Here is a 17,140-nt window from a genome sequence, read left to right on the forward strand (position 1 = left end):
TTTTCTTATAAAGACGTTTTTAAACGTTACTTCCTTTATCTGATCGTCTGCGTCGCCGCGGTGTAGTTATAATCTAAAATTTGTTTCGGTCATTACCACTTATTTATTTAATTAACGGAAATACAAAGTTGTCTGACGTGTAAATTTTCTTTTAAAGATGTTTTTAAACTGTATTTCCTTTATCTGATTGCTAGGGCCACGATTATATGGTGAATCGCGAAATCGCGAAATTTTCTGCGTTTTTATATGGAAAATGCGAAAAAAGCTATTTTTAAGAAAAACCCCTAAATAACGCCGAAATTACACAATACAAGTCTCGTATATTTTAATGTGAAAAGCTTTATAGTCAAGACTTGCCCGGGTCCTGGTTGATAAGCTGGAAGAATTTCTTGCCTTGCATTTCTACATGCTTCCTCTAATCAGCTTTAGGGCGCCATCGGGTCAGCATGTGTGTTAGTGAAGCGGGATGATAAGAGCGATGCTCAATGGTAGTTCTAGCGCAAGGTTCTGAACTGGCGCGCAGTCATCTTGTTCCCGTCAGATAACTGTGAAATCTGAGCGGTGACCGTAACATTATATGGCGGAAAAATAAAGATAAAGGTGTAATGCATTTCCCTCTGATACTTTCAAGAAATTTGTAACGGGTTTTTTTACACCTAAAACTTCGAAAACATGCCTTTTAGCCATTTTATCTCCTATAAATCCTCTTGATCCAATATCAAAAGAACCAGTTGGGCATTAACAAATTCTTAAATGCTTTTCGTAAACAGACTCCAGTCGGATATCTAGTGTAGTTTGGAAATCGCGTAGGTTTTTCGTGGCTGTGCTGGCACACGACTGTAGTTGCCATGCGTCACGCGCCGAGAATGTTGTCCGGCAGGAAGGGCGAGTATAGTTCATTTGCGGTAAAAATGAATACTTTTACGGCCCTGCAAAATCTTTCCATTAAAGAAATTTTGAAGTTTCAGTGATTTTCCAGCAAAAATAATGTTGTGTAACTAACAAACAAATTGTATCAAAACAATTAACAGTAAATGGCTGTCGCGGGGACCCTTAAAATTTTTTCATTTTACCAGAAATAGACTATACAACCCTGGCTTTCATCGCACGCAGTTTGGAGAAGGGGAGGAAGGATGTTGACAGTTTCACATGCCAAAGGACGTTGAGCGAGGAGGGGGAGAGAGACACGATGGTTTGTATGCCTGGGAGGGATGAACATTGAAGTCTGGACAAGGGAAGTAGAGGTAAGCCGTATGACGTCATGCATCCGCCGCCTGTGCTGCCGCCAGCCTGTCTAGACGGATTCCCGCGCTCTCACTTACGTTGCACAAGCTACTGCTGCCGTATTTTTAAGCAGAATGTCCGATTATTTTTTTTTTCTCTTCTTATACGAACATTAGTACGATTGTTATAAACCCACACAAAATACCGCTATATGCTGCGTGTTAAATAATGGCTTTTTATAAGCTTTTATTGTGAGTTTTACAATTTTTTTCCCCAATTATTTTTGTTTCAGATTTTTTTGACTGTTCCTGAGAATGTATGGTACTTTTTAAGAGAAAATGTTTAACCATAACATTAAAATGTTGATTACATGTGATTCTAAACAACACAATAGGCCCAACTGCTATTTTTTATGTCACAATCGTGAAATATATTGTGTAAGTACCATGAATAGCTTAAAAAAGCCATATTTTTTTAAAAGACAAAATAACGACGAAATGTGTGGTTTTTAGGGGTGTGCGAATATTCGTAAACACGAATAGTTGCGAATAGTAACTGACGAACTATTCGCATTCGTAAGTCGAATAGCAAAATTTAAAATTGCGAATACCGTATGCCCGAATATAAGGCGACCTGCAGTTTCAGGAGGCCAAACAAATGTAAAAATAATTTTGGTAGAAATGAATGTGAAAATTCATTAGACATACATTTTGTGTTGATAAATCCTTTTTGCATTTATGTATACCGCATTTAACTTTCCGTTTCACAGCTACGTATTACTATTTAGTAGTGTGTTAAACGTACAAAATACCAACAAAGAATGCAGCTTGCCGGAACAAAACAAGTGGCTAGCTGCCATGGTGAAGCATACGGCCATGAATAACTTCGGTGACGTGACCGCGAATATTTTTCCATATTACTCTCTGACAGAGAGTCTCTGTCCTATGAATTTTAAAGAATAATCTAAGATAATTATGTTGTTTGAGAGGTTTTTACATAAATAAAGAGTGGATTACTGTGAAATTATTAAAATAGCTTTTGAAGAAACGTACCAAATTCCTGTAAATATGGCGTCTTCGTGCGTGTTCGGCAATGTTCGTTTTACAACAAAGAAATATTGTGGAAAGACAGTTGGCAGCCATGAATTTCCAAACATTACTTCCGAAATGTTTTGTAAACGTAAACAATCGTTCTGAAAATAGCTGTGATATTTTAGTACAAATTTTCCGTTAAAAATCTGAAATTAAATTAACGTAAATGTTAACACGCGATTGTACACAAAGTACAAATATGATATGTGTAATAAAATGTTTCCATTTTGAGATGCTTCAACATTCACATTTTTACTTAAGAACAAATATTTTAATTTTCAACGTTAAACAATTGTGAATTACTGCAATATTGGGTGGATTTATCGTTTTCCCCGTGTGAGCTAACAAAGTTTTTGTTAATATAAAAATCGTGAACATTTTGTTTAAAAATGTTTCTACTGTAGCTTTCAGCTTGGAACTAATGTTTGCGGTGCTGACGTCTTGGGTGCGAAAATAAGGCAACTTCCAATTTTCTCATTTCTCGTTTATGTAAAAATGGTCGCCTTATATTCGGACCAATATTTGCATCAAATATAAAATAGATAACAATTATTAAATATTATTATATATGAAATAAAAATTCATGTCCTCAATAACTCTTAAAAATACTAAGTGAACTTTTTTTTTGTGGTTTCATTCACAGAAAATATCTTGTATAAACTAAATATATAAAAACCCGCCATTGTTCAGTGTAGTAACATTATATATATATATATATATATATATATATATATATATATATATATATATATATATATATATATATATTTTACAACTATTCGACTTCGAAACTATTCGCATTCCATTCGAAAATTTTACTATTCGATTCGAAATTATTCGACCATCAAAATCCACTATTCGCACACCCCTAGTGGTTTTAAATGATGAAAACAGGTTCAAAATAAAACCATATAATCTTGGCTCTACTGATTGCGTTACCGCGGCGTACCGCTTACAAAAATGTAGCCAGCTTGTCATTCATGTTTGGTTATGTTGCTTCCCGTATAAAGCGCACGCACGTAGTCGAATATCAATATCTCGCCGATTGGATGCAACGCGCGCTATCTGTCGGTCGCCGAGTTAACTACATTTGATAGCCCGCATTCTTTCGTGAAAAGTGTGTACTACGATCTACGACACATTAGTTCACGTCAGATAAGTGGCTTGCGTTCGCGTTAGAGTTTTGGTTTTTCTATTTAAATTTGAAGAAAGGTTTTTGTTTAAATAATTATTAATTTGGATTGTTTGGCGTGCTCTTGTATACTCCACCTTTTTTTAAATAAACCTACTTTCTATGAACGGGTTTTGTTTTTATGAAAAACTTTACCTAACTTACCCCATAATGTGTCGCACCCCTACTTTTCAAACTTGATTATAGAATAAAATGTGCGACGATTATACGATAAACACTTGTAAACACTTTGGTCTTGATCTCCTTACTACAAAAAAAATTATTATTTTAAATTTTATCATTAGAGATGGAACTATTCTGCTATTTTTAAATAACTCATCATAACTTTATCTCTATTAATCTACAGAACCAGTAATCTACAGAATTACTGTAAATAAATTCAGTGTTAAATTATTAATTTATGATAAACACCCATACAAATAAATGGCAGCATGGTAAAATTTTCTGCAGTTTGAGATCAAAATACATATGTGTTTCCAAAAGATTAACATTGATTCATCCAAAAATATTGAGAAAATACTATCAAACTTTTATGTCAACATGCACAGATACAAGTTTTTCTTGTTAAAATTCGGTTTACAGAAAAAAGCATTAGTATTCACAAAAAAGAAATTGAACCAAATTTCATGAAATAAAACGTTTCCGAATTTTTTTTAAGCATGTAAAAGTTAATGAACGCTGTCTTTTCATTTCAATTTGTTAGCACAAGAATAAATTCCAGAAATATGTTGCGATTTCTAGGGTTCTGCGAATATTCGAAATTACCGAATTCGAGTTCGAATTTTTTGATATTCGATTCGTAAATTCGAATCGAATTCATTTTACAATAATTCGACTTGGCATCCCCCTCCCCCAATTTTAAAAGAAATGTAAATGGATGATTACATCTTCCACTTACAAAAAATTATACATCGAAACCCCTTATTTACGTTACCGTTATTTACGTTTTTCACGTCATTTGAACCATTTTATTTCTGTCCCGTTTTAATTTCATTAGATGAAATGCAATGAATTCCCGTTGTTACAACGCGCCTATTGCTTTACGCAGTTTACGCCGTTCGTTCTGATAAAACTGCTTACTAACTTAATTAATCCTATTACAAAGTAATCTGATATGTAAATCGTGTTTTAAAGACTTTTTTAAAAGTTAAAAACTTCATCTTAAACGTCTCGGGAGTCGCTTTATACCGCTTATAAAAACGTAAACAGCACCAGTTTGGTTGTGTTGATTCCTGTATTTCTGTATAGAGCGCACGCACGTAGTCGAAAATTGATGTCGGTAGCTCGCAGACTGCATGCACGTGCGCGCTCTGTCAGTAACCAAGTTAACCCGCACGATCGTTATGCGTATAGTTACAAATCACGTTCTTGTTACGGGTTTCTTTTCTTTTTTTTTTACGTTGAATAAAATGGTTTTACTGCATCACTCATTAATTTAATTTATATAGCTTGCTTTCGCATAGTCTACTTTTTAAATAAACGTACTTTCCATGAAAAGGTCTTGTTTTTATGGATTACTTTACTTTTTTTTTTTGCATAATAGTATTCTCCGTTCACTCTTACCTGAGTTTTGGAATAAACAAAGCCTCTTGTAAACAAACATTTTCATTGGCTGCCGTCCGCCGCGCACATTATTCGTGCCCAAGAAATAGTCCCTTGGTTATGTACCGTTTGTAAGTATTATTACACTGCTTTTTTTATAACAATTGTTGTTATATAGCATTATGGCGTTTCACCATTAATATCCAATACAGTTTAATGTGTCAGCAAGTATTTACTTACAATCATGTTAGCAGACGCTGTGTTTACAGTCTACAGTTGATACTAGAGGTGGGTCGTTACAGCAATTTTCGGTATCTCTTCTCACCTGATACTGATACAGCATTGTACCATGTTACAAGTATCTGATACTTCTGTATCAGACTGTCCCAGGAGGCAACAAAGCTCCGCGTATGCAGACCGTGCGACCGGAAGGAGAATCTGATACATTATTTATCACGCCTGGTAATTCTCTACCTCTGATACTCCCATGCCCGCCTGATACAGCCAGTATCAATCAGTTCAACATTCACTGCAGTTCGTCCTGGCCGTGTATCACCATGTTGCGGGCTGTCATGCTTTGTAGTTAGTATCTTTATAGTGAAATAAGGAATGGATAAGTGCACGAAAAAGACTTCATTTGTGTGGAATTTTTTCACGGAAAATAATGAGTTTGCTAATTGTAATTTGTGTAAACAAAAACTGAGTTATAAATCATCATCGAATAATCTGAAGAAACATTTGAAACGTAAACATTGATATAGTATGCTCACTAATGTACCTATCTGTTTTTTTATTTTTGATAAAATCGTGAATTTTTAATGTATAAAAACACTAGTTACTAATTGTTTTCAAAAAAAGAAAGTCCATATGTTGATTACATCTGTTATTAGTGTCAACTGAGAATTTATTTGCATTTTCATAGCTGTTAGGTGCACAAATATAAATATTATATCTTGTATTAATGTATTTTTTAATATTAAAATTTCATTAGTTTTATTATTGAACGAGACGGTGCACGCACTGCGCACTGAGCGTACTTTGAAGTAGGACAATAAACAAAACGACTTGTAACAATTTCGCTCTGCGCCTCTCCTTCAACGCCTTCCCCTGCGCTTCCTCCCCTACATTCTTTACCTTCTTTATCCCTTATTCGTCGCTCCTGCTCCCACCCCTTTCACAAGCTCCGCCCAACTTATCATCATCTGCGATCCTGTTCTGCACACATTGGCCGTGGTGTTGTTCCAAGCGAATTTTTACCTGATATTAAAGTACTTGATACTTTTCAAGAGTACTCGTTTGCAGTTCCTGATACAGGCGTGGTTCAGTTCCAAAGTATCAGGTTAATACTTTGCGACCCACCTCTAGTTGATACCCGGCGCAACAGTTGTATTTCGGATTCGTGCGCGCACGGTTTGTTATGGCTGACGCCGGACAAGGTTTTGTAAAGCACAGAACGGGAAAGCCTTTGAAAAGTGCACAGAAAACTATTGTGTTCAATGTTTTTAAAACATTTTCAGACAAATATTTGGATCATCGTGTGAACGATATCGCGAGTTTAACTGCGGAATTTACGAGTGTTTCGAAGAGCAGTGTGCTTCGTGCAAGGAAAGAATTACAGGACACTGGGGCATTAACAACTCCCGGGAAGAAAAGGAAACTAGAGTATCCTGTTATCAAAACTTGTGATGATTTTGAAACACTCCCATTCGTTTCCTACTTTTCCTACTTTTCCTATCATCGTCCTATCCTTAACAGAATAACACAGATTGGAAGAAGTTAAATAGCAAACATGTATACAATTTATAGTTAAAATAATCTGTTCGTTAAAGTTATAAACATATTTGAATTAATGAGTGCAAATAAAAGTAAATTCATCAATTAAATTGTAGATTTAATTTCACTTCTTCTTTGTATGCATACAAAGTAGTGATAATTCAATAAAAATTATTAAATTTTATTCATAAAAGTATGCAATCATTTCATCAATGTCTCGTTATGACATCACATTAAACTATCGTCCGTAAACAGACTTTACAGACAACCAATTTTTTTTTCTTTTGTACCACTTCCTTATGCTGTGATATTTTTATTAATATTTTTATCCTTGAAAGTCAAACATGCTAAATAAGGTGGCAAGTGAAGAGAGTTTTCTCTACAGTGGGCAACATAGTTACCAGCCGCAGAGAATTGTTGTTGCCGCACCATGTCGATGAACTCACCTTTCTCCATGACAATTTGAAATGATTTGCGAAGTGATTTATATACATATAATTTTTAATTTTTTTTTTAATTTTTGAGAATCTGGTTGTGCTTCTTCAAAATAGTCTCACTTTAATTTTAGTTACTTGATTTAAACTGTGAATTATGTGACAAGTTTTTCAAAGGAGGTATGCTAGAAATTATGTTATTTTAATAAATATTCCCAAATTCGATTCGAAAAAAATTCGAAACTCGTGAATTTATTTGAAATTCGATTCGAATTCGATTCGAACTGAAAAATCACAATTCGCAGATGTCTAGCGATTTCCCTGACATCTCCCTGAATCCCCAGACTGTTTTAAATTCCATGACTTTTCCCCATTCATAGTCCTGTAGCAACCATGTATAAATATGAACTTTTTTTAAACCCCCACCATTGAGCAATATTTGTTACATTCATTGCATATGTTGCCCACATTAACTCGTTACCTACTGACTTGCTAACCTATGATACAGATATTGCTGTACTTGCTGTAAAAAAAGTGTCACTTCAAAAATTGTGCTGCAGTGGAGAATATATTTCTCACCAGCCGTCTGTTGAACTCCCTAGAGCAGATGCCAGGTGCACACCAGCAGCAGAGCTCATGTTAGGCGAACTTGGCCTTAAGGCTGCTGAAATGGGCTTGTCCCAAGCGTTTACCGAGGGGACCTGGACTGGCGGCGAATCTATAAGCAGCACAAAAACATGACTCAAAAGAATGGAAATAAATGTTTGATAAACTAACTATAGTTGATTAACACTGCCACATGCTTGTAAGCACACAATCACAAAAAAAAAAATGAAGTATGGACAAATACTTTTACAATAAATCTTTCTTTAAAGTAAAAAAAAAAAAAAATAGTGCTTATCAGAATTTAATTAGGCATAGAACTGGTTTTTACCGCTGCCAACTTTACAGATAAAATAGCACTAAATTTTAAGCAGTAATTGGCAGTGATTTTATGTTCAAAAATTATTTTATAAGTGTGCAGAAAAGCCTGAATGGACAGTATGGCCATTCAGGCATGTGTAGGCTATAGTTAATATTTAATGTTAAAACACATGCAGTTTTTGAATTTCCTACACTGCTGGCTAGCAAAGCCAAGTTTTCAAGTTAGTTGCCTGCAAGGTTAGGCAGCCTAGTGGCTTCCAAAGACAAAATTGTTGTTCAACCATCATGGTGGTAAGTTGTGCTACATGTAAAATTTCTAAGTGAATCATTGGTAACCGTTCACTTTTATATGGATTTTACAGTCTTACTGCTGGTACTAAAATGTAAGTATTTACCTTTCATTGGGAACAGCGGAATGGCATTCACATCGGAGACATCGCCGTGCATGCCGCCGTGCTGCTGTTGCTGCTGGGCTGCCTTCTGCAGTCTGTCATTCGCTCGCTGCTTAGCAAGGCGCGGGGGGAGCTTGTTGACACGGGGCCGTTCAAACGGGGCCTTGCTCACCCCTCCGCCCCCGGACATGGGGACTGGTGGCCCTGCAACACACAGCATAACATTGATCACAACACTTTCCGTGTCCTCAAATTTTAAACTATTATAGTGCAAATAACTCTAAGCCTATGTTCAGCTACACATCACTATCTATTTATATGAAATGCCACCTATGAATAAATTTTGAAACTCCACTTATTAAAAACTGTCCAGACACGTTTTGAGCAACTACCTACCAACACAGTTCAAGTGTGTGCAGGCAAGACGTAGCGTGTAAACAGCAAAACTTACAATTTTATGAATTTAGCACTTCTGTGAAAAGATTGAACACGGAAGAACACAGACTATGGGAGGAAAAAAAAGATCAAAACTCATAACAGTACAGGCAAGATGATACGAAGCACCGATAAGTTCGTGAATGTGGACAGTGCCTTCGTTCTCCATTCTGTTAAGACTGCAGTTTTCATTCGAGAGTAGTCCAAAAAGCAAGATAGTAAACACAGCTAACATTCGTAAGTGCTCTAAAGAGTTTTTGATACAGTTTATAGAATGATATAAAAGTTACATTGGTTTCTGGCAAGTTAACAATAAATACTAAAGTGATGTGAATAATAAAAGGCTGATGTACTAAATATTGGTACAGAAATGCAAATCGGTAATTTGGGCATCAAACAAAGAAGCCATGGAAAACATAAAATTAGTTAAATTGGTATCCCACAAGTAGGTGCTTAAAGTAAATAAGTCAAACTATTTTCTGAGTTAAAAACTGTGTGTGTGTGGACCCTCTGCACAGTTTAAACTGGGCAGGTATTGCTCATAATGTTACATGTGGACCAACCTTTAGATTAATACATAAAATGAAAATCTGGATAAGCTTACAACTTTCCCTACTACGTTCTACCATAAACGTACCAAACATTGTAAAGAAAATTACAGTAATTACCTGAATATAAAGCGATTATTTTAATCAAAACTGCTGGAACTGAAACTGAATTAAGGTTGCAGTTATAATCCCAAACATAATTCTTTGCTGCTGGGAGAACGTTTTGAAACGGTGCGGCGAGACAACTGTGTCAAGTTCACAGCCCGCACCAACGATGCTGACAAAAGGTAAAATAACAGCTCTACTAGTCAGCGCTTGGGTCAGTATTAGAAGTGATTCAAATTTTTTTGGTCGTCGGTGCTGTTTTGCAATGCACAAAGTGAAATTCTTTTATAAAATGAATACAGTAGTGTCGGAGTACACAATTTAAAATGTCAAAAGGATGGAGATGAAGTTAAGATGCTAACTTTAAGATTATAGTGGCTAAATAAAAGCCCAAGATATTGCTCATGAATTGAACATTCCGCGGACTAGTTTCAAGGTAAATACTGGTTGGTGCTTAAGATTGATGCCCCGTTGCGGTATTTGTTCGCAGTGCAGGACAAAACTAAAACAAAAACTGTCAAAAGATTTCCAAGAGAAAATGATTATATTTCAGCATTATGTGATTGGTTTTTGTAAACACAATTATTTGTACAGCCAAATTGGAAACACTGAAAAAACGGAAGTGTATAACGACATGCCCAGCAACAGTAATATGGAAATAATAGGCGTTAAGATTGTCACCGTGCGCACAACTGGAAATGAAAGCTTTGAAACACTGTGATATTATCTGATTTGGAACACGGCAGAAAACTACCACCATTCATCATCTTAAAAAGGGAAAAACTTCCCAAAGAAGAGTTTCTGCCAGAAGTAACAATGGTTATACCGTATTTTTGCGTGTATAGGCCCCGCACGTGTACAGGCCGCACCATAGATTTAAAAATAAAAAATTGGAAAAATAAAAAACTTGTGTACAGGCCGCACGAGGAATTTTAAGAGCCGTAGTGTTCATTATCGCCATCTGTAATAGGTGGCAACTGCGCGCTCCCATGAAGCGACTGTAGCCCGCGCGTACTCTTGGCAACGCTGCAGTTACATGTGTTGTGCAGCACGACCTTGGCGCGTGACTTTGCTAGCTAGTCGCCTAGCCTGCGCCATATTGATCAGCCTGTTGCTTCAGATCATCACATGCGCGCGCTGCCTACAACCTTTCTCGGTCAAAACGAGTTCTTACACGTGAAAATGGGTAAAGTACGTGCAATGTACAGCGCTAAATTTAAACTACAAGTAGTTAGTTACGCGTTAGAACACGGAAAAAGGGCAGCTGCCGGAAAATTCAGTGTCGATGAAAAGAATGTTCGGCATTGGTACAAGGAAAAAAATACGCTAAAATTATTACCGAAAAACAGAGCTGCATTGAGGGGGGGGAAATGCAAATACCCGGAAGTAGAAGAGGAGTTGTACCAGCAAGTGCTAGCTACAAGAACTAATGGGTTCTGTGTAACAACAGAAATGCTACTGTTTAATGCAAGAAAAATCGCAACGGGCAAGAATATTCCTGCAACTGAATTTAAAGCAAGCTACGGGTGGTTACGCCGGTTTATGAAGAGAAGGGACTTGAGCATTAGGCGGCGGATTACCATCGCTCAGAAACTGCCGGAAGCATAAGAAGAGATGTTGACGAATTTCGAAAAGTTTATTGTGCAGAAACGTAAACAGAACTACATGCTTGGTCAGATTGGCAACGGCGATCAAACTCCGGTTTATTTTGACATGCCGGAATCTACAACAATCGACCCGGCGGGCTCCCGTTCAGTCAGCATTTGCACCACAGGAGCGGAGAAGCAGAGATGCACGGTAATGTTGAGTATCACAGCTGAAGGACCTAAATTGCCTCCTTATGTTGTGTTGAAACGAAAGACAGTTCCAAAGGAGAAGTTTCCGCCCGGTGTAATCGTTCGTGCCCAGGAAAATGGTTGGATGACAGAAGGATTAGTTTTAGACTGGATCAATAGTGTCTGGTGCAAGCGGCCTGGGGCGCTCCTGAAACATAAGTCACTGCTGGTGCTGGATAGTTTCCGCGCCTTCTTCAAGATTAATGTGATCTTGATATCATTCCGGGCGGACTTACTGGGATGTTACAACCTCTCGATGTTGTAATCAATCGCCCATTTAAATCACATCTCTGTCGCCTGTACAACGAGTGGGTGCAGACGTCCCAGGAGAAAACAAAATCTGGTCGCATGAAAAGGGCTTCGGCTGCAGAAATTTGTCAGTGGATCAGCAAGGCGTGGCGTGCGATTTCTCCTGAAATGGTATCTAAAAGCTTTAAGGTTACAGGCATTTCGAATGAAATGGATGGTACCGAGGACAATCTTTTGTGGGAAGCAGCGGACAAATATGACGACACCGACGATGTTGACGATGTTGGCGAAGTTGTCGACGATGACGAAGTTGTCAACGATGATGAAGATGAAAGTGTATAAACATTTGAAACTTTGATGTGTAAAACATTCGTAAAATATTGCATTGTGTGACGAAAAAATTTCATCTTTGTTGTTATTTAAAATCAAGTGTGCGCGCGCATGTTTTATTGTCGCTGATGTAAATAGTTAGAGGTATAAGTGTATGTCTTTTTAGTTCTCTTTAAATTTTATATTTTCGTGGTCACTTGTCTTTGTTTACTTTTCTTATGGTGGGAATACGGAAATATTTGTTTACTTTGCACAAGGGCGGGAACATTGAAATGTTGCAACATTGTGAGGGCATTTTGCCGACGTATTTTGTCGAACAGTCGCCAAGTTCAATAATAAAAGTAAAATTTAATGCATACAGTTAATTTTCATACGTTAAATGCTGTTTTATGCTGGTATTGGGCCTTTGGTGTTACTTTATTGTCATAGAAAATTGTTTCCTAGGTTAAAAAAAAAAGTAAATAAATAAGTTGCGTGTATAGACCGCACCCTTTTTATCTAAAATTTAAGTAAAAAATGTGCGGCCTATACACGCAAAAATACGGTAACTGGTGTGGAATCAGCATCTGGGTTCGCTTCTGAAGAAAAGAGGCATGTTGGTCCTTGAGTTTTGGGGACATCTGACACCTGAGGTTAAAACTACGATAAATAAATTTAAAAGACTTGGTTGTTATACCAACTGGAATGACAAGCCAGGTACAAGTTATTGATTTTATCGTAAAAATCCATTTAAGGACCACCTTTGGGAACAGTATATAGTGATTGACTGCTTAAGGGTGACTATTCTCTGACACCGACTCGGAAAATTAAGAAATCATCAGTTCTTCAGCTAGCAACATGGCAAAAGATAACTTCATATAATCCATCGTCCGTGGCTTTAAGAAGTGTTGCATTTCAAATGCAATGAATGGCACTGAAGGCGGTGCTGGCAAGATAAAGATAAAGGCAATGTCAGAAATAGCAGCAACACTGCAGACACTGACATTGAATGATTATTCTTATCAGTATCATAACAAACTCTGTTAACATATCTACAGGTATTTAAAATAAGTTCAAAAGTAAATACATATTATTGTTTGTTGTGACGAATTCAAATTTAAAAAAAAGTGCTTTGTCTTTAAACTGTGATTTTGTATCCATAATTTTGTATTTTATCTGTGATCATCTCTCCAAACATTCTTATTCCTAGACTCTCAATCAAAAAGTTTGGGGTCGCTTTATATTCAGAGTTGTGGCATCCTTAGGTAAATACGGTAAATCATCACAGGAAACATTCATCACAAATTACATTTTGTGAACAAATGTGCTAATGAAGTATATAAAAGAGAAATAATTTTACCAAATGTCATTAACTACCACAAATACATGAAAATTTCATGATATTTTTTTGGTTAGCATGTTCTGAGTATAATGATGACCAACTACATGGCTAATGCATTGAAATGTAAATATACCCTTTCTTCCTTCTACAGCTATGCAACTAAAATTCCTTTTAGTATAGTAGCTTTAAACCATGTAGAAATGAGCAATTTGCTAAAATTAAAAGTCAAATTATGTATGATGGTAAATATAACTTATTACCATAACTATTTTATATAATTAAAAGCTAAAAATAATATTCCTTTCCACTAAATAAAAGACAAATGCAAACCAAATACTTAATAAATACATAAAAAACATTAAATTTATTTTCAATCACTTTCACATACATGGCAAGAAAATTATTTGATGTTTTAAAAACTATTTCCTTCTTAGTTCTGTGACAAATAAAATACACCAGTTACACCTCAAATAGGGTTGTGCAGATAATTTTTTTACATTATCAAAATTAAAAAAACCTGAATATCAACCAGACTATGATATAAATTATATTAATAAAAAGCAATTAGACCAATATATGTACATATAGCTTAACAAATGTAATTAATTTATGCAGCAATTTGAATCTCTTTAGTGTGTGGGTGTGTAACTCCCTACCTCGACCAAACCAAAAATGCTGTTTACAAAAAAACAATCATAATTTGTTAATGCACGGGTATTTATGTTGTAATCCGTAAACATTAAAATGATCATACCTTTTTCTCAAAATATTAAAAAAGTAGGTGTAAGGCATAAAGATATTCACAGAATCCGATGTTTACCTGTGTGATTCAAACAAACTGTGCTACATGCATATCTAAGAGTTTAAGAGGAAAATAACTCTTGAAAAATTTTCACCAAAACAACTATTTAAAATATTATGATAACTTCTACTAATTTAAAAAAAAATCATTTAAGATTCCTTGTTAATGTCAATTTTGTACAACTTACGTTTCCAAAATTACATAAACATAGCACACAGTTATATATTGAAAAAAAAAAAAAAATTGTTTGAAAAGGAGCTAATTATATATAATGACTTGGACATGGCAAAAGCTTATTTTTTGCTTTCTGAACTATTCACATTTTACTCTATGAAATAGTCTTTTTTCTCTTCTATAGAATGCGAAACGATTTTCCTTCTTTTTTAAAAAATTCCTGGTTTACAAGTAATGGTGGCGAAGTTTGTCCTTGTATTTCTGCTTAAAAGTGATGCACACCTTGCACACACCATACTTTCCCATATGTCATAGCTGTCAAGTTCTAAATGCTAATCTGATCATAAGTAAAAGAAAACAATATTTTCTTTTAGTGTTTCTAGATTTAAACAGTTTCATCATAAAATGCCACAGGAAAAATTTTTTTGATCGCATGTTTAGCAAGGTTGTGTTCCTTCCATGCCCAAGACTAAGAAGTCACCTAATATTTTTCTTATATAAAGGAGCACATTTATTTTTCAACTATCATTACTGAAAATTAAACTTTGTGTTGTTTGTTATACATCTTGTGTTACATGCTAGGAACTATAGTATGCACTGAACTCACTGCAATATAAAACAAAATGTTGCACATACATAATACAAAAAACTTACTTGAATAGCTACTGACATCAATGCTGTCCAAAGAGTTTACTTTCTCCTTATCACTTCTGGGTATCTTCTTAGCAGCATCCACCATTGCTTGTGACACAAGTGAAGGGTCACGAATAATGTCATCAACCCTAGTGACAGACGTAGCACATTCTTTCATTCCCATTTTATTCGGACTCTGCCTACCACCTCGAGAAAGAGGACGGCCGTTGGGTGGCCCACCACCCAACATTGGACCATTTCTGCCTCCATATACGTTGGAACGCTTTTCAGCCCCTGGAGCTCGAGAGGACGTCACGCACTGACCGACACCACCACCACCGTTACCGCGCCCCGGGCGAGGGGAAACTGCGAAACCTGAGCGACGACCACTACCCTGCCCATCTCGTCTTGGGAAGCTCTTCCTGCCGTTACGGATGTCTGCCTTTCCATCGCGATCATCTGCTTCGCTGTTTTCAGAGGTAGTCTCCCAACACTCCTCCCCAGCATCTGAAGAATTCTGCTTTGCCGGGTGATCTCTATCTCTGCCCCGGCCACGAGAGTTTTTGCTCCGACTGCTGTCCCTGCGTTCGCTTTCCGACTTTCGCTGCATGCGTGGTGGAACCTGCATACCAGAAACTTTTGAATGTCTCGCCCCACCAATTATGCCAGCTGCTAACTGCTGCTGTTTCAGCTTCATCCTATCGTCACTACTCATTAATCCTGTACCCATATCATCCTGAATAGAAATGTCACGTAAATTATCTACATTATGATTATCCTTGGCCTCTTTATCACTCAACCCTAACACTTTGTTCTCATCAGAAGGTTGTCCAAATGGGCTTTTTGAAGATGGTGGCCCATAGCCATCCATCCTCCTACCAACACTACCTCTAGGCTTAAATCCACCCCTGCCTCTGCGAGAGGGCTCCCCACGTGGAGCAAAACCTTCTCTTCCACCTCGGTTGCTCTCGTATCCTCCCCCACGTTTCTCAAAACGTCGAGAATCTGGACTGGGAAATGTTTTCTCATTCTCAGAGTGGCGGACTTCTCTGCTACGATCATCTTTATCACCTCTTCTGTTTCCTTGTTTAGGTGACCTGTAACATAAATTTCCACAATTACAAATAAAACACTCCAACTCATACATTACATGATTGCCACATGCCAACGTACATGCTCTAACTATACCCTTAACTTTCTGATCACTGCACACACACCTTGGAGGTCGCCTTTCGTGTCTTCGCGACACAGAGCGACCTGTGTCCTCCTTGCCCGATTCGGTGGACGCAGACACTTCATCCACGGACAACTCTGAGTCGCTGCCGTGCGCCCAATCTCGAGTGTGGCTGTTGGATGGTGGTCTATCGCCCCGCGCAGCCCTGTGTCCTCCTCTACGCCCGCGGCTTTCTCGCTGAGGACCGTAACCCCCACGGTATACTGCATAACTACTCCAGTTCTGTCTGCTGCCACGCCCAGACTCCATCCTGTTGCTCCCTCGACGGGTAGTTTTATCCATCTTATTTTCTACGGTGTCCTTGTTACTAGCTTTCTTCTCTTCTGCTGTCCTAGCCGTATCCAGCTCTGCATCATTTGATTCTGCTTTAGGTACAGTTGCACCAGTTGCTTTATCTTCAATTGCACCATCTACAACAAAAATAAACTACACCAAAAACTGAACAGATTTAATAAACAGAAACAATATGCAAGAAATAAGAAATCAATCAGGGCAGAAAACCTGTGCTCAGTAGCAAATGAGCAAATGGAGAATTTCAAAGCTTCAATAACAGACACAATTCTAGGACAAAATAATACTTTCTAGTATACACCTGTCAGCTTAATAACAGCTATGTACAAACAAAACAATGACAATCTCAAAAACACTTGTAATTATATTTTTCTATTATGTGCAACATGGAACAGATAGCAAAGCCCTAAATTAATTATTACCAAAATTGTGCCCTGACTATGCTTCCCAATTTAAAAGTTACACATACTATATAATATTTTAGCACATATATATATATATATATATATATATATATATATAATTTTAATTTATCATCTAGTAAATGTAAAACCAAAGCATATATATGAAAGTATTATTTGCTTCAAAAAAATATATAATATTAATAACGT

The 17,140-nt window shown here is 36.8% G+C and overlaps 1 protein-coding gene across 19 annotated transcripts in view; it reads right to left on the minus strand.

Moving 5' to 3' along the window:
* Window positions 1-17,140, minus strand: part of LOC134544890 (protein PRRC2C) — a 355,574-nt gene that overhangs the window by 192,918 nt on the left and 145,516 nt on the right. For all 19 annotated transcript variants that reach the window (XM_063388526.1, XM_063388523.1, XM_063388533.1 and 16 more), the window contains 4 exons: window positions 16,222-16,648; window positions 15,026-16,101; window positions 8,576-8,776; window positions 7,836-7,974 (listed from right to left, as the gene is read on the minus strand). In XM_063388526.1, the coding sequence (XP_063244596.1) occupies window positions 7,836-7,974; window positions 8,576-8,776; window positions 15,026-16,101; window positions 16,222-16,648 (1,843 nt within the window). The remainder of the gene's footprint in view (window positions 1-7,835; window positions 7,975-8,575; window positions 8,777-15,025; window positions 16,102-16,221; window positions 16,649-17,140) is intronic.

This window comes from Bacillus rossius, chromosome 1, assembly GCF_032445375.1.
Source record: "Bacillus rossius redtenbacheri isolate Brsri chromosome 1, Brsri_v3, whole genome shotgun sequence".
Classification (NCBI taxonomy): Eukaryota; Metazoa; Arthropoda; class Insecta; order Phasmatodea; family Bacillidae; genus Bacillus; species Bacillus rossius.